This window comes from Lontra canadensis, unplaced genomic scaffold (genome assembly GCF_010015895.1).
Source record: "Lontra canadensis isolate GAN:19392208 unplaced genomic scaffold, GSC_riverotter_1.0 scaffold72, whole genome shotgun sequence".
NCBI classification, from domain to species: domain Eukaryota; kingdom Metazoa; phylum Chordata; class Mammalia; order Carnivora; family Mustelidae; genus Lontra; species Lontra canadensis.
This window is the reverse complement of record NW_022631066.1, coordinates 9,573,978-9,589,692: the sequence shown is the minus strand read 5'-3', so window position 1 is coordinate 9,589,692 and position 15,715 is coordinate 9,573,978. Positions and strand designations below refer to the sequence as shown.

The 15,715-nt window shown below is 43.2% G+C and overlaps 1 protein-coding gene and 1 pseudogene across 1 annotated transcript; one reads left to right on the top strand and one right to left on the bottom strand.

The window, feature by feature from the left end:
- Window positions 1-1,151: 1,151 nt before the first annotated feature.
- On the bottom strand, window positions 1,152-7,691 carry ACBD7 (acyl-CoA binding domain containing 7). Its single transcript, XM_032880926.1, has 4 exons — window positions 7,623-7,691; window positions 2,930-3,047; window positions 2,706-2,768; window positions 1,152-2,619 (listed from the first exon to the last, which is right to left on the bottom strand). The coding sequence occupies exons 1-4, from the start codon at window positions 7,632-7,634 to the stop codon at window positions 2,546-2,548; spliced, it is 267 nt and encodes an 88-aa protein (XP_032736817.1). The 5' UTR covers window positions 7,635-7,691; the 3' UTR covers window positions 1,152-2,545.
- Window positions 4,715-5,636, top strand: LOC116881187 (annotated as a pseudogene).
- Window positions 7,692-15,715: the final 8,024 nt, after the last annotated feature.

Below are 15,715 nucleotides of genomic sequence, written 5' to 3'. Positions count from 1 at the left end.
AGTGCCTGCGGGCTCTGTGGACGCAGCTGCTGCCCCAGCAGTGACTGACTAGGGCCACTGGGAGTCCTGCCGAGGACAACCAGTCTGGTGTCTGGTCCCTGGCATAAGGAAGGCCAAGCACAAAGGCCATGCCGACAGGCTGTCTCCGTCTTGCTCTGTGATAGTTTGGGGTTGACATAAGGAGAAAGCAGAACAATGGGGAAAAACAGGAGCTCAAAGGGAAAAAAAGCAGAAATTGGGAAAATTTGCTGAGTCCATATAAGGCAAAACACTACAAATGGGATTCACAGTCACTAGTCGATAGGAATGAAGGGGCACTGCCCCCTTGCTGCTGCCTGGCTCCTGCAGTCTCTGGTGAGTTCCAGACTCATCCCGGCTGTTCATTCAGATACGCGGATTTCCTATGTCTTGTGGATCTTCACAGTAAATTCCACTACTTGCTGTCACTGATGTCTCTTCCTCAAGGCTTAAAGTACTTAACACAGCAATATATATTGTTAAATTTTAAAACATCCATTTGTTTATGGTCACATAATACGGATTCATGTTTGTGTTAAGATTTTAAAATCATATTCATAGAATCTTAATAAATAAGATTGAGCAAAATGCATAAGGGACATGTTTTGCAGAATTTATCATTATTTTCTAACAAAGGGCAAGTCATATGAAGAATTCATTGCAGAAGGGGTTAGGATTCATGCAATCGACTTGGGCTATAAATAGGCTGAAGTAAATTATGATACATGTTTAGTACCTGCTGTGGCTTACCCTTTGGTGTGACACCATTTCCAGCACTCCCTTATGGAAGGATTGGCACAAAAATAATTTGATTTTGATTATTCAATTGAAAAGTTTTTAGTTAATATGGTCCACAATGGGAATCACATGATGTACCCAATGCCAGGCTTTTTGCCTGGGCCTTCTCACCTGCCTCTCCACCTGGTAGAGGTGAGGTCCATGTGGGAAGAGTTCTGAGAGTTTCCAAGCCCTCCATTGGAAGGAGCAGCCCTATCATTGCTGATGTCTCCCTTTTCTTGCATTTGGATGTTGACTCCATCATGGCAGACTCCGGATAATCTTCGGGTAAGACTTAGTAGAGATGAGAACCATCTTTACTTTCTAAAATTTTCCAGAATAGGAATCAAGCTAGATTTGTTTTTCATGAAACTTTTTATTTGGAGATAACCGTAGATTCACATTTTGTTGTGAGAAATAATATAGAACTACCCAGTTTCCCCCAATGGTAATTTGTGCAAAACCCCAGTGTAATGTAACAGCCAGATGTTCCCAGTGACACAGTCAAGCGACAGAACATTCCATCCACACAGGATCCCTCCTGCTGAGGTTTCAAGTCACTCCTACCTCCCTATTCTGCCCTCTGTGGTAATCACTATTCTGTTCTCTATGTCTGTAACTTTGCCATTTCAAGAAAGTTACATAAATTACCCTGCACAATGTTTTGGGACTGGCTTTTTTCACACAGAATAATTCCCTGGAAATTCATCTAGTCAATATAGATATATTTTTTTTAAGTCACATGAAATCAATCTATCCCTCTCTGGTCACAGCATACCAAACCCAAACCCTTATCCAGGGAATAGAAGTACACTGTTTTTTAGGATATTTACCCTATGCGATCTCAAACAGATTTTAGACGTGCTAAAACAAGACTATGTTCTTTCAGGGAACCTGTGTGCAGCAAGAAAGACTGAGGACTAGGCCACTATGATATTCCAGACTCTGCATTTTCACTCCGATAAAAATGAATGTAAGAGGCACAGTAGTTGAACGTTTTATTGTCACTAGATACTACATTTGATTTTTCTGTCTTAAATGTAAAAATTTAAAGAAAAATAATGGGTGGATGGCTTTTTTCTTTCTTTGAATAGTCATGGACTCATAAGTTTATTTTTTAAAAATTTTAGTTTATTTGTTGTTAGGTTTTATATAATGTATGCTTTAAATTGAAGGTAGGATCATTAGAGTTACCTCAATTACCAATTCTCAGTTACCTCAAGAATCATTCAATTCTTCCAACCCTGTGAGACTGATTTTTCCCTCTACTCTATAGATGAGGTTTAGCAAGCTGAAGTAATTTGTTTCTGGTCACCTAGTAAAGAATTACAGAGTATGGAATGAAACCAGGTATGTTTATGATTTCCAAGTCCCCAAGTCAGTGAGAATCCCAGAGCTACATGTACAACAAAGGAAGAAACTTGTTATTGGTTCTTAGTAAACTGTTTTGATCACATACCAATAATACTAACTCAATGTAGAAAAACAGATAAGCCAAAAAATATTGTTAATGTTTTTGTGACATACTACCAGAGCAATACTTTTTTTTAAAAGAACTTTTAAAATCATCTGGTTTTAGCAAGTAAAACTTCATTAAATAGTTTCAGCATACCTCTAATTAAGGATTACAATTCATGTTAAGAGCAAATATATTCGTGACATGTAGAGTTAACGGTGCATTTCTTCCCTAGATATAGGACATGATAACATTATGAAGACCTCAAAAGAAAAACCTTCTCATAGCTGAATTTTAAATTCCATATTTTTCTATCAGCTCTTTTGCTTTAGATACATAGGCACTCATGGCATCTTCCTTCGACTGCCCTAGAAAGACACAAAACAGATTATCTCACGGACTGATGTACTGGGAAATTAAGAAAGTTTACTTCACTTATTTAAGAATTAACAACCTTTTTGGAGGTTCCATGCTTCCCATTTAGCCTTGCCTTTTAAATCTAACATTCCTGGACACTCTGCCGAAAGAAGAATAGATATATTTTCAAGTTTATTTTTACTCGCTGCTTCTATAAACATTGCTCAAATGAAATGTATTATTTTTTAAAATATGATTTTAAAAATATTGCTAACATATATACACAACATACACACACACACACACACACATATACAATACCAATATTAATGTCTCCAACTATAGATTGTTTGTAGAGCCCATAGAGTTCTTTTAGTTCTTCATCATCTGGTCTTGTTTTCAGCTTCCTCACATCTTTTGTGATCCTATCAAAATCAGCCTAGAACACAAAAGGAAGAAAAGGCCAATGGTGCCTTTACTAACTTTCAGCAGGCTTATCTATTTTGCAGGTATTTTACCACCAGACAGTAGGAACTTAAAAAGAAAGAGGAAGGTTTCAAACAGAGCTATTAATGGTCTAGTTCTTCCAGAATTATCCTAATTTATTTTAATTTATGGATACCTCTCCTGGTACTTACCTGATATTCAGACAAGATATGGAGAACCACATAAAACCGTTACTAGTGAAAATTCCTTTTTTTTTTTTTTTTTTAAAGTAGGCTCCATGCCCAGCATGGAACCCAGTGCAGGGCTTGAGCTCACAACCCTGAGATCAAGACCTGGGCTGAGATCAAGAGCTGGATGCTTACCTGACTGAGCCACCCAGGTGCCCTAATACTGAAAATTCTTAATTTAAAAAAAAAATTAAATTTTTAAAATTTAAAAATTTTAAATTTTATTTAATAAATTAAATTAAATTTTAATAAAATTTAAATTTTTAAAATTTTTCAGAAAATTTTAAAAACTAAAGAAGACATAAATAAATGAAAAATACTCTATGCTCATGGACTGGAAGAAATATTATTGTTTAAATGTCAATACTACCAAAAGCAATATACAGATTCATGGCAATCAATCCGTATCAACATTCCAATGGCATATTTTACAGAAGTCAAGAAAACAACCTTAAAGTTCATACAGAACCACAAAAGACCTGAACAAACAAAACAATCTTTTTTTTTTTTAAGATTTTATTTTATTTATTTATTTGACAGAGAGAGAGAGATCACAAATACGCAGAGAGGCAGGCAGAGAGAGAAGGGGAAGCAGGGGAAGCACTGAGCAGAGAGCCCAATGCGGGACTTGATCCCAGGACCCTGAGATCATGACCTGAGCCTAAGGCAGAAGCTTAACCCACTGAGCCATCCAGGCACCCCCAAACAAAACAATCTTGAGAAAAGATAACAAAGCTGGAGTCATGATATGTCCTGATTTCCAGCTATATTACAGAGCTATAGTAATCAAAAGGGTATGGTATTGGCCTAAAAACAAATGGATCAATGAAACAGAATAGAGAGCCCAGAAATAAAAGCATGCATATATGGTCGATTAATTTATGACAAAGGAGCCAAGAACATAGAATGTGGAAAGGTGAGTCTCTTCAACAAATGGTGTGTGACCTGACAGTCATATACAAAAGACTGAAACTGGACCACTGTCTGACACTGCGCACAAAAACCAACTCAAATGATTTAATGTCAGGTCAAGTAAGACCTTTTGTTTAGATCTTACTTGAATGTAAGACATAAGTCCACAAAACTCTTCAATAGAAAACAGACGGGGTTAAAAAAAAAAAGAAAGAAAGAAAGAAAGAAAGAAAGAAGACAGAGGGGGTAAACTCCTGGACACTGGTCTGAGCAACGATTGTTTGGATCTGACACCAAGAGCAAAGGCAACAAAACAAAAACAAAAATAAAGACGTGAGACTCCATTAAACTAGAAAACTTCTGTACAGTAAAGAAAACCATCAACAAAATGAAAAGGCAACCTATGGAATGGGAGAAAATATTTGCAAATCATTTATCTTTAAAAAGAAGTGGTTAATATCCTAAATATATAAAGAGCTTATACCACTCAATAGCAAAAAGAGAAATTCAATTAAAAATGGGCAAAGGAAGGAAATAGACATTTTTCCAAAGACATATAAATGGAGGGGTCTGATGCTGCATGGGTCATGGTGCAGCTCCAGCCTTGTACATCCCACACCCCTGCATCAATGATGGTGGAGGAGGGCCAGCATGCCTGGGGGGGGTGTGCGGGGGAGGAAGGCAGAGAACCACGGGGAGGGGAGGGAGGAGGTAGGGGGAGGAGGCAAGGGGAACACCACCTGGGGAAGGGGAAGGGGGCACAGTGCCACCTGTGGGGAGGAGGAGGAGCAAAACTTGCCTGGGTGGGCCTTGCCTGGGTGGGGTTGGGGGGGGTACAGGGAGGAGAAGGCGGAGCACCACCTGTTGGTCCAGCAGCCTAGTAAAGCCTGTTGGGGAGGAGCTGACTGATCAGCACCCAGGAAGAAGCACAAAGGGGAGGAACAGGTTGGAGATAAAGCACTCCTGAAGAAGATGAGCTGTTCATCCAACAAAAAAACTTCCAGGTTAGACTCTTGAGAAGTTAACTACAGCTGGACAGACTAACATAAGGACATCATCAGAAAAGTTGAAAGAAATTCATTTGCAGAAGAAAAATGAAGGGTGTGAAAAAGGAAGTGATTCCAAGAAAGCTGAAAAAGTACAAAAAGTACAGTCTATGGGCCAGATTAAAAGCCACTTACTTGGCTCTAAGGCTAGAAGATCAAGATCTGAGAGATTCAAGGCAATAAGCAGCAAAAGGCTTTAGAGAAAATTTTTTACATGGTCCCAGAACCAACAAAACTACTATAAATAAGGCCCTGTGCCTTGAAAATAAGAGGTTACCAGGGAAAAGGGCTGCCACCCAGTTTTTGAGTAATCCGTGGGGAGCCCAGAAAAAAACAAAACGCCAAGAGGTTTAAAGACAGTGGCTGGTCAGAAACATGAAAACTTCTAAGAAGTAAATCCAAGCTAAATGAAAAATGAAAACTTGTATGTATAGAGCTTATTCATTATAAAGAATTAGTTTTTCTAAAAAAAAATCCAATAAATCATTTATAAATTAAAATAAATAAATAAAGACATACAAATGCCATGTGATTCAGCAATCCCACCTCTGGGTATATACCCAAAAGAAGCAAAACCCCTATGTCACAGTGATGCTGCCACACCCCCAACCCCGTGTTCACTGCATCATTGTTTACAACAGTTAAGGAATGGACATTACAACCTAAGTGCCTGATGATGGATGGATGGACACACACACACACACACACACACATAATGGAATATTGTTCAGTCGTAAAAATGAGGGAGATCCTGCCATTTGTAGCAACATGGATGGACCTTGGGAGCATTACGTGAGATGCGTGAGTCACAGAGACAAATACTGTAGGACCTCACTTACATGTGGAATCTTAAATAACTAAACTTAGAAAAACAGAGGACAGATTGGCAGTTGCAAGGGGGAGGTGAAGGGTGAGGGAAGTGCGTGAATACGGTCAAGAGGTGGAGAAAACAAATCTATCAAGAGAAATTTCAATACATGTTTCTTTTTATTTTTTTTAAAGATTTATTGATTTATTTGGGTGGGGGAGCAGAGGGGGAGAGAATACCAAGCAGACACCCTGTGAAGCGTGGAGCCCAACGAGGGGCTGGATCCCACAACCTGGAGATCCTACAACCTGAGCAGAAACCAAGAGTCAGATGCTCAACTGACTGAGCCACGCAGGCAACTACATCACAGTCTAAGAAGGGGGAAGGTTTGGATTTGAACCTGGCGGGCTCTGGAGTATGTGCCTTTAGTCACCATAACATACTTCTTGAAGAATCCTTAAAGGTGGGGGTGAGGGTTGTCCCTGGGTGACTGAGTGGGTAAAGACCCCAACTTTTGATTTTGGCTCAGGTAGTGATCTCAGGGTCCTGGGACCCAGCCCCATCTGGGGCTCCATGCTGGGTGTAGAGCCTACTTGAGGATTCTCTCTCTCTGTCCCTCCCCCTTCACCCTCTAAAATAAACTTAAATCTTAAAAAAAAAAAAAAAAAAAGGAATCCTTATTCCGTGAAATTGTATCCAGATATTTTTTTTTCAAATTTTTAGAAGATTATTTAATGATGAAAAATTTTAGAAGATTATTTAATAATATAGTCACAGGTACAGGAATAAAACTGTATATACTTGAGTATAATTGAATCAGTGTGTGTGTGTATATACACACATAAACACATGTGTGTACATACCCGTGCAAGTGCAAGTACATACAAGCACATACACACACACACACACATTTTTCACAGTACAAGAAAGTAATCCCTCATGCTAGCAGTGGTTATCACCTGCGTGAAGGAATTCCTAATAGTTTTCACTTATTTTATATTTGCTCTTTCCCCAAATTTCCTACCCTGAACATGTATTTTTTCGTATATTGGCAAAACTACTATTTTGTAGTTTTACAGATCTCCGCTGTTCAGAAAAACACTTGTCTCACCAAGGAGCGAGGGGGCGCGGCCCTCGCCTCCCTTTCGCAGACGGAAGGGGCAGGCGGAGCAGGGCCGCCTGGTCCTCCGGAAACAAGCCGACCTCCGCCAACAAGCCGACCTCCGCCCTCCCGGGGGCAGCTTTATTTCGCTAGTAACGGATCCCCGGGGTTCGCAAGTGTTGCCATGGGGAGCCCCAGGTCGCCGTCAACAGATGGCACAGGTGTGGTCCCCACTGCAATGAGCGGGCGCTCGCGATGGGGGTGGGAGTGTCCCCGGGGTCACTCCGTACAATTCCCGGCGGAGGGGGGGTGGGGGAGAAACTCGGGGCGCGAGGACTGCGGGCGACAGCTGTCCCAAGCTCAGTTCTGACTTGCCCGCCACCCATGGGCGTCACGCCTGCCCCATGCCCACTCGAGCTCTTCCCTCTGAGGACGAAGCCCACTCGTGGGGCTTCCGCACCCTTCGACTCACCTGCAAAGACATGGTGACACCTACTCAGCTACAGCCGCACTCCGGAGGCGCGGGTCCCCGGAGCCCGTGCGGCGGCCGTCCTTAAATGGAAGCGCGCCTCCGCCCGCCGTCTCCCACTGGCTGCGCTGTGGGCCCGGCCAGCTCCCATTGGCCACCATTACTGGGGGGCGGGGATAAGCGGTGAGTGGCACCTGCCCTGACCCCAGCGCCCGCCCACGCGTCCCAAGCCGCGCAGAGGGTAGTCTGCAGCCAGCGCCGCTGCAACTGGAAAAGCGAGGAGCCGGGAATTTTTTCTTCTTTTTTTTGTTTTTTAAAGATTTTTTTTTTTTTTTTTTTGACAGATCACAAGTAGGCAGAGAGGCAGGCAGAGAGAGACAGGAGGAGGCAGGCTCCCCGCCTAGAAGAGAGCCCGAAGCGGGACTCGATCCCAGGACCCCGAGACCATGACCCGAGCCGAAGGCAGAGGCCCCAACCACTGAGCCACCCAGGCGCCCCAGGAGCAGGGAATTTAAATGAGTTCCTCTCCGCTCTTGGCTCGTTCCCCAGTTCTTTCTCAAGAGGTGGTTTGCAAGAAATCCACAGAAATCTCCCTAGGGCACGGATCTCAGTGGGAATTCCTTTTTGTATGTATATCCCTCTGCCCTCTCCTTAATTCCTAGAAACGTGGATGGCAGGTTTTTGAGACCTCTCAAGTCTCCTCTCATACTTCTAGGCACACTTCATCAGGAGTGAAAAAGGCATCTTCTCTTTAAAAAGCAAAACACACCCTGAACATGCGCTGCAAACCACCCTGACTGGTTCTCGGTTATTGTAAAGACACAGAAGTGCGCACTATTCAATCTGACCCCATTCTCCCGGGCAACAAATCCAGTGTCCCTGCAAGTCTGCTGAAACACAGAAGGGGGTTGTGGTGCACACTTGATTAAGTTCTCAAAGCACTGGAACAGCATTTTCTGGTCAAAGGAGTTCATTTCCGACTCTTTCAAGAAAAAAACCTTCTTGGAGCGAAATGACTGGAAGACCTGACAAATTCAGGGTTTAGAGAGTTACTGATCGGAAACGTCTAACATATAACAACGCAAGGGGTGGAGAAGAAAGGCTCCCAAACATTTTAGCTTGTTTTTGCATAGATCTACATTTTAAAAATATTTGCTTGGGGCGCCTATGTGGCTCAGTTGGCTAAGTATCTGCCTTCAGTTCAGGTCATGATCCCAGAGTCCTGGGATGGAGTCCCACGTAGAGGGTCCCTGCTCAGTGGGGAGTCTGCTTCTCCCGGTCCTCCCTGTGTTCTCTCTTTCTTTCTCTCAGATAAATAAACAAAATCTTTAAAAAATATATTTGCTTTACCTCTTCATGCAAATCCTTTGGTTTTTAAATTTTCTCCTCCAAAATACTTTCATGGTGTAATCAATGAATTTCCAAGTAAAAGACAGAAAGCGAATGTTAGCAAAACGTACTGGCCAGGATTTTTGGTTTTTCATTTTTAAACTTGCAGGTGATGGGACAGACACTGTGGGGGTACAAAGGCAAACGGCAACTTCAGAACAGTGAGTGCTTTCTCTGCTGAGGAAGCCCTAGCAGTGTTTCAGTAGGGAAATACTGGGGGTGAACTCCAGTATCCGTGTGCGTCAAGAGCTGAGACATCTGGGCCTTGTAGTCATTATAAGAAATCAGGAAAAGGGAAAAGGGAAGTCATACTGTGCTCTGTTTTATTTTCTAAGTCTAGAATGTTCTTCTCAGAACTTTTTCAAAGCATGCTCTTCTCTTGAGATGCCCTCCTCTGAACAGAAGCTAGAGCCATGGTGTCTTGTTCCCCAGAACAAAAAGAAAGAAAAGACAATGGAAATATTGATGTCTTCTGCCCAGTGATAATATACTAGGTACAGTAAAAACTCAGCTTTCCTTAGGGAGTGAGTCAATTTGGGCAATCAAGTTCCTTTTTTTTTCCTTTTTACTATTTATTTAATATTGATTATAATCCAATATACATACATCCATATATATATGTAAAATTCTAAAACTAAAGGGCATGTTTATGAACCTACCACCAGTTTAAGACATAGAATATTACCTTTACCTTTGTGACTCTCCTGATTTCATCCCATCCTATCTTCCTCATTCATTCTTTCATTCATTGAAATAGTTATTGAGTGCCTAATATGAGCAAGGCAGTGCTCATTCTTGAAAAACATTAGGGAACAGAACAAACAAGATCCTTCTCCTCACATTACATTCTGGTTGGGGATTACAGACAATAACACATATAATAAGCAAATTATATCGTCTATTAAAAGATATGCTGTAATAAGTGCTATTTTTAAAAAGAGCAGAGCAAAAGAGACAGGATGTCTTGGATCTGTGAGATGGAAGAGATGACATGCAATGGTAAATAGGGTAGTCAGATTGGTGTCTTTGAGAAGATGACATTTGATTAAAAGCTTGAAGGAGGGTAAAAGAGCTGACCCTAAGAACTTCCCTTTCAAAGGCAGCCTCCTCTACAAAGGCCCTAAGAATGAGCTTCCACAGCAGATGTGAAGAACAGTAAGGGGCCAGAGTGGCCAGAGCAGAATAGAAGAGGTCAGAGAACAGAAGATGGAGACCAGATTGTATATAGCCTCACACAAAGGCATTTGGTGTTAAGTGGGAGTGAAACAGAACCCTTGAAGAGTTTTGAGTAAGATCTGACACGATATGACTTAGTTTTTAAAAGGATCATTCTGGGGAATGCCTGGGTAGCACAGTGGGTTAAGTGACCAACTCTTGGTTTCAGTTCAGGTCGTGATCTCCAGCGGTGGGACTGAGCCCCACATCAGGCTCAGTGCCAAGCCTGCTTGAGACTCTCTGCCCCTCTCCCTCTGCCCTCCACCCTTCACTGCACTCTCTCTCTCTCAAATAAATAAATAAATAAATAAATAAATCTTTAAAAAAATCACTCTTGTTGCTGTGTTGAAAATAGACTATAGGGGAACAAGGCTGGCAGCAAAATACTTACTATAATTAGAATCCAGAGAACTTATGGGTGTCTCACACTCAGGTGGTAGTGGGGGAGGGTAGCTAGTGAGAAGTATTTCAGATCCCGGATATATTTTGAAGTTAGAGTCAACGATAGTCCCCAGTAGATTCTACATGGGTGTGAGGGAAAGAGACGAGTCAGGATAATTCCAATATTGTGGGCCTGAGTAACTGGAAGGCCCACTGGTGGAGGAGGTTTGGTGAGGAGCAAAGATCAGAAGTTTTGTTTTGGACATGCTACTGTTGAGACATCAGACATCTAAGTGCAGATGTCAAATAGGCAGATGGATATCAAGTCTAATCCGGGCTGGGCATCTAGAGGTGGGACTCATGAACACAGAGATAGTATTTAGATCCTTCAGACTGGATGACCCTAAAAACTGAATGGATAAAGAGGAAGAAAGAGAAGAGGACTGAAGACTGAGCCATGGGAGTTTGCAACATTGCAACACTTCAAAGAGCTTGGAAAGAAGAGGAAGAATGAGCGTATGAGACAGAGAAGAAGTGGTCTTTGGGTGAGAGAAAAACCAAAAGAATATAGTATGCAGAAGTATATCAAATGAGAAAGCATGACAGGTTAGACGTGGACTGAGAATTATCAATTGGATTTTCATCTTTGTCAAGATCACAGATGACACTGACAGAAGTTTCAATACAATGGTGGGGGGTGAAGGCTGATTAGAGTGGGTTTCAGAAAACACGAGGGGCAATTTTTGTTTGTTTGTTTAATATTTTATTTATTTATTTGTCAGAGAGAGGGACAGAGAGAGAGAGAGAGCACAAGCAGGGGGAGCAGCAAAGGGAGAGAGAGAAGCTGACTCCCCGCTGAGCAGGGAGCCCGATGCGGGGCTCCATCCCAGGACCCTGGATCATGACCTGAGCCCTAAGGCAGATACTTAACAACTGAGCCATCCAGGTGTCCCCATGAGTGGCAATTTATAATCATTTTGGGGGGACTCTCCCTTTGTTTACCCCTCCTTCTATGTCAAACTGTCTTAATCATTAAATCCTATCTATTTTGTTCATCTTCATGAAGGGTTGTTTTGGCACTTTGCTCTTCCCTATAAATTTTAACATTCATGAGTCAAGTTCCACAAAAGAGAATTCTTGAATTTTTCTTGGCATTGCATTGCAAAGCTATATCGGTTGTGTGTGGGTGGAGAGGCTGATATCTTTGTGACACAGAGATTCACTATTCATGATTCATGTATCTTTTTCAATCAATTTCCTTATTTAATGTTTTCAGACAGTTTTCTAATTTTCTCCATTGAAGATCTTGTACATCTTATGTGGACTAATTTTTTTCATTTTTTTTAAAGACTTACTTATTTAGTTTAGAGAGGGGGGAGGGACAGAGGGAGAGAATCTCAAGCAGACTCCCCGTTGAGCATAGAGCCCAATGTGGGGCTTGATCTCATGACCCTGAGATCATGACCTGAGCCAAAATCAAGAGTTGGACACTTAACCGACTGAGCCACCCAGGCGCTCCATGTGAATTTCTTTTTAAATAACTTTATAATTTTTTATTATTTAGATGGGGTGTTTTTAAATATGTGTTTGTCCTTTTGTAACTAGTACAGAGAAAGGGAATTCATTCCAGCAACCTTGATAAATCTTTGAAGTTTTAATGATTTTTCAGTAAATTATTTTAGGCTTCCTATTTAGCAAACAATAGTCTATGAATAATGACAGTTTCATTTCATTCTTTCCAATCCTCAGATCTTTCTTTTCCTTGCCTTTTTGCACTATCCAGGATCTACGTATAATAATGAGCGGAGTAGTAGTATATGGTTCCTTAAAGGTAATGCTTTCGGAGTTTCACCATCAAATGTGATATGTTCACTGCAGCTGGCTTATTTCAGTGGATATATATATTTTAGTATGTTAAGGAGGTTTCTTCCTATTTGTAGTTTGGCAAAATTTGTTTCTGTGAATGGATGTAGAATTTCGTCAAAAGCTTTTTTATCCTCTATTGGGATGATCATACTGTTTCTCCTTTAATCTTTTTATTTTTTAGATTTTGTTTATTTGAGAGAGGGGGCAACTCAGGCACTATCCCAGGACATTAGGATCATAACCTGAGCCAAAGGTGGACACTCAACCAACTGAGCCACCCAGGCACCCTTCTCCTTTGATCTTTTAAAGAAATGGCTTACATTAATTCATTTTTCAATTGCTAAACCAACCTTGCATTCCTTATTAATCCCACCTGACCTTGACAAAATGTTTCTCTCTTTTTAAATGCATTACTGGATTGTGGGCTATATTTTGAGAGTGTTTTTCATCCATGTTTACTTTGTAACTTCCCTTCCTTAGACTTTTATATATTTATTTTCTCTGTATCAGCATGATGCCAGTGCAGAAAACAAGTCAGGAGAGCATCCTCCCTTGACTGTATTCTGGAATTGATTGTGTTGGAGAGGATCACAAACGACAGAAGGTCACACCAGGGCCAGTGACACTTCAGCTGATTTTCCTCTTGCTGCCTCCTCCACTTCCAACCCCTGCGGTTAAGGCCACAGCCAAGCACAGGCGAAGCCCAACTACTTTATCGCACCCACTCTCCACTTGGAGTCAGTGTCATAGCGTTGAGCGTGCGAGCACATGTCGGTAACACCCCACTTTCTTACCATAAACTCCGAACTGTTTTTGGCACTAGATGTAGCTCCAGTGAAGCTCTCAGTGAAAGTCACCCAGGAGATTTTTCCCGGAATTACCTGTTCAGGGCTCCCCTACCTTGCCAAGCTGCCTCTGGAAACACCAACTCCCCTCCCCGACAAGCGCCACAGAACCTTGGGGCCCCTGCACAAACGCAAACGAGGCGGTGGGGCTTCTGCAGTCTTGCCTGGGGAGGGGGCACGGTGGCCTCTTCTCCTTTTGTCTCCCGGGAGTCTCCTGGCAGCCAAGTCAAGGTTAAGGGGCTGTGGGGAGGCAGTGGTTTTGAAGGCCGCAGGGGTGCAGCTGGCTGTCAACTTAAATGGAACTCCGTTGAGAGTTTGAACCCCCTCTGTGCACTGCACAAAACCCCCTTGGCCGGCAGGCCCCGCACACCCAGCAGCAGCACAAATTTCTTGCTCAGCCCATACGGGCTATGGTTTGCTGGCAGCACAGGGCGGGGCTCCTGTACCTTCTAACAGGGCTCCATGAAGTTCATGCTTTTAATCCTCCCTGTCAAGTGTAAAGAGCACCACTTGGCATCCCCACATGTTTCCTTTATCACAGTTTCTGCTCCCATTCTGGGAGGTTTGAGTGTCTCCTGTCAGTGTCTGCTCTCAGGTTCCTCTGGCAAACCTGAAACACAGATGTCTCAGTACAAACTTGAACCTGAGCCGACTGAAGAAGTTCCCAGGGGCTCCCTGCAGGCCCTGGCTGTTGTCAGAATGAGTAGGGGGTGGCTCACCTGTGGGAAGTTGTCCGATGGATGGAGTTTCCTTTGGACACAGCATGGGGGGGATCTGGTTCCTTCTGTGCCATGGCTTCTGATGTGTGGGTGGAAGAAGGGGCCAAAGGGACATAAGTCCGTGGGAGTCTGTGCTGGGCTGGGGCCCCTCAGAGGTCCCCTCTGGGGGCACAGCCCTGAGGCCTAGTTGGGCTGTGGCACGTGGATCCCTGGTGCAGATGGGGTCTTGTTAGGAGATTGGGGTGCAGTGGTGGGGTGTGGAGGAGAGCAGAGGCTGTGGAGGCCCTGGGCTCCAGCAGGGTTAGGCCCTCCAGCTCGGCTCTCTTGTGACTTGAGAGCAAATAGGTGGCCATCACTTTGTTGCCCTTACGGCCCATCCGCGAGTCTAGGATCTCTCCCCTGTGTGACACACGGACACCATCAACCCAGCCCGGCTTCCCTGTAGTCAAGTAAGGCTTTAGTCCCTCCCCAGGACCCGTATTCATCAATGGATCCTGAGCTCCAAAGTGCTCTCTTGCTGGGACTGAGAAGGAGAAATTTCTTGAGCAGTTTTTTGCCTTCCCCGGAATGTAAAGAGGGATACGGTGTATTCCATGAAGGGGTGTGCTGACCAGTGTCTACACCATGGCCCTCAGATTCCACACCTCCATGCAGGTCCATCTTATTTGGCCCTGGAAGGGTTCCAGGGCGGCATAAGGGAAGGGGGGGCGGTGCTGCCAAAGGAAGTATCCAGTTGTTCCCAAAGGTGAGCTCTTCCCGGAGCCAAAGTCTTCAAACTTCATTATCACGTCAGCATCCAAGAGCAGGTGTTCTGTCTTTAACTCTATGAACAACACACTTCTAGGGACTGTACCCACAGACATTATCTGACAGAATTTGCCTGTGGCCTTTCTGACAGACCTCCACTAGGAACTCAAGCACCTCTCTTCCACTAGAGTACTCTACGACAAGGCCGAGGGCTTACTCAGTCCGGATCACTTTAGAATGATTGTTTTGGGATGGTTCAAGGCCTTCTTCATTCTTATTTAACAGGACAGTCTATAGTTTGGAGGAGTTCTACTAAACCTTGTCACTGATCTTTTTTTTTTTTTTTTAAGATTTTATTTATTTATTTGACACAGAGAGAGAGATCACAAATAGGCAGAGAGGCAGGCAGAGAGAGGGAGGGAAGCAGGCTCCCCGCTGAGCAGAGAGCCCAATGCGGGGCTCGATCCCAGGACCCTGAGATCATGACCGGAGCCGAAGGCAGAGGCTTAACCCACTGAGCCACCCAGGCGCCCCGCCTTGTCACTGATCTTAACGACTACTTCTTTCCTAAGGCAGGATGTGCCAAGCTAACTTCAGCTTGGTCAGGTTACCCTTGGTGATGGCCTTGAGGGCCAGTGGCTGCCCACACAGGTCTCCTCCTCAGCAGAGATGGCTGAGAGGCCCAGCAGCATGGTGGACTTTACTAATGACCTCGGAGTCGAGGCATCCCAAGGTCAACTTAAAATTGGGAGAAGCTGGTGAGAAGCTTGGCCTACATCACCTCAAGAGAAAATAAATTCGAGTCCACCTGATGAACTGATCTTTATAATGGAATCAAAACACAATGCCAGACAAGCATACAAATAAACAAAACCAGATACTAACAAACTAAATAAAAAGGGTGAAAAAATTTCAAAAGGAAAATGAGGAAAAA

Bases quoted from the DNA above. Each gene is read 5' to 3' on its own strand.
- ACBD7 (XM_032880926.1), bottom strand. The intron at 2,769-2,929 runs GTATTGTATATG...TTCTTTCGGCAG, and splicing joins AGTTGGAGACATTAATATTG to AGTGTCCAGGAATGTTAGAT. The intron at 2,620-2,705 runs GTTGTTAATTCT...GTGTCTTTCTAG, and splicing joins AGCATGGAACCTCCAAAAAG to GGCAGTCGAAGGAAGATGCC.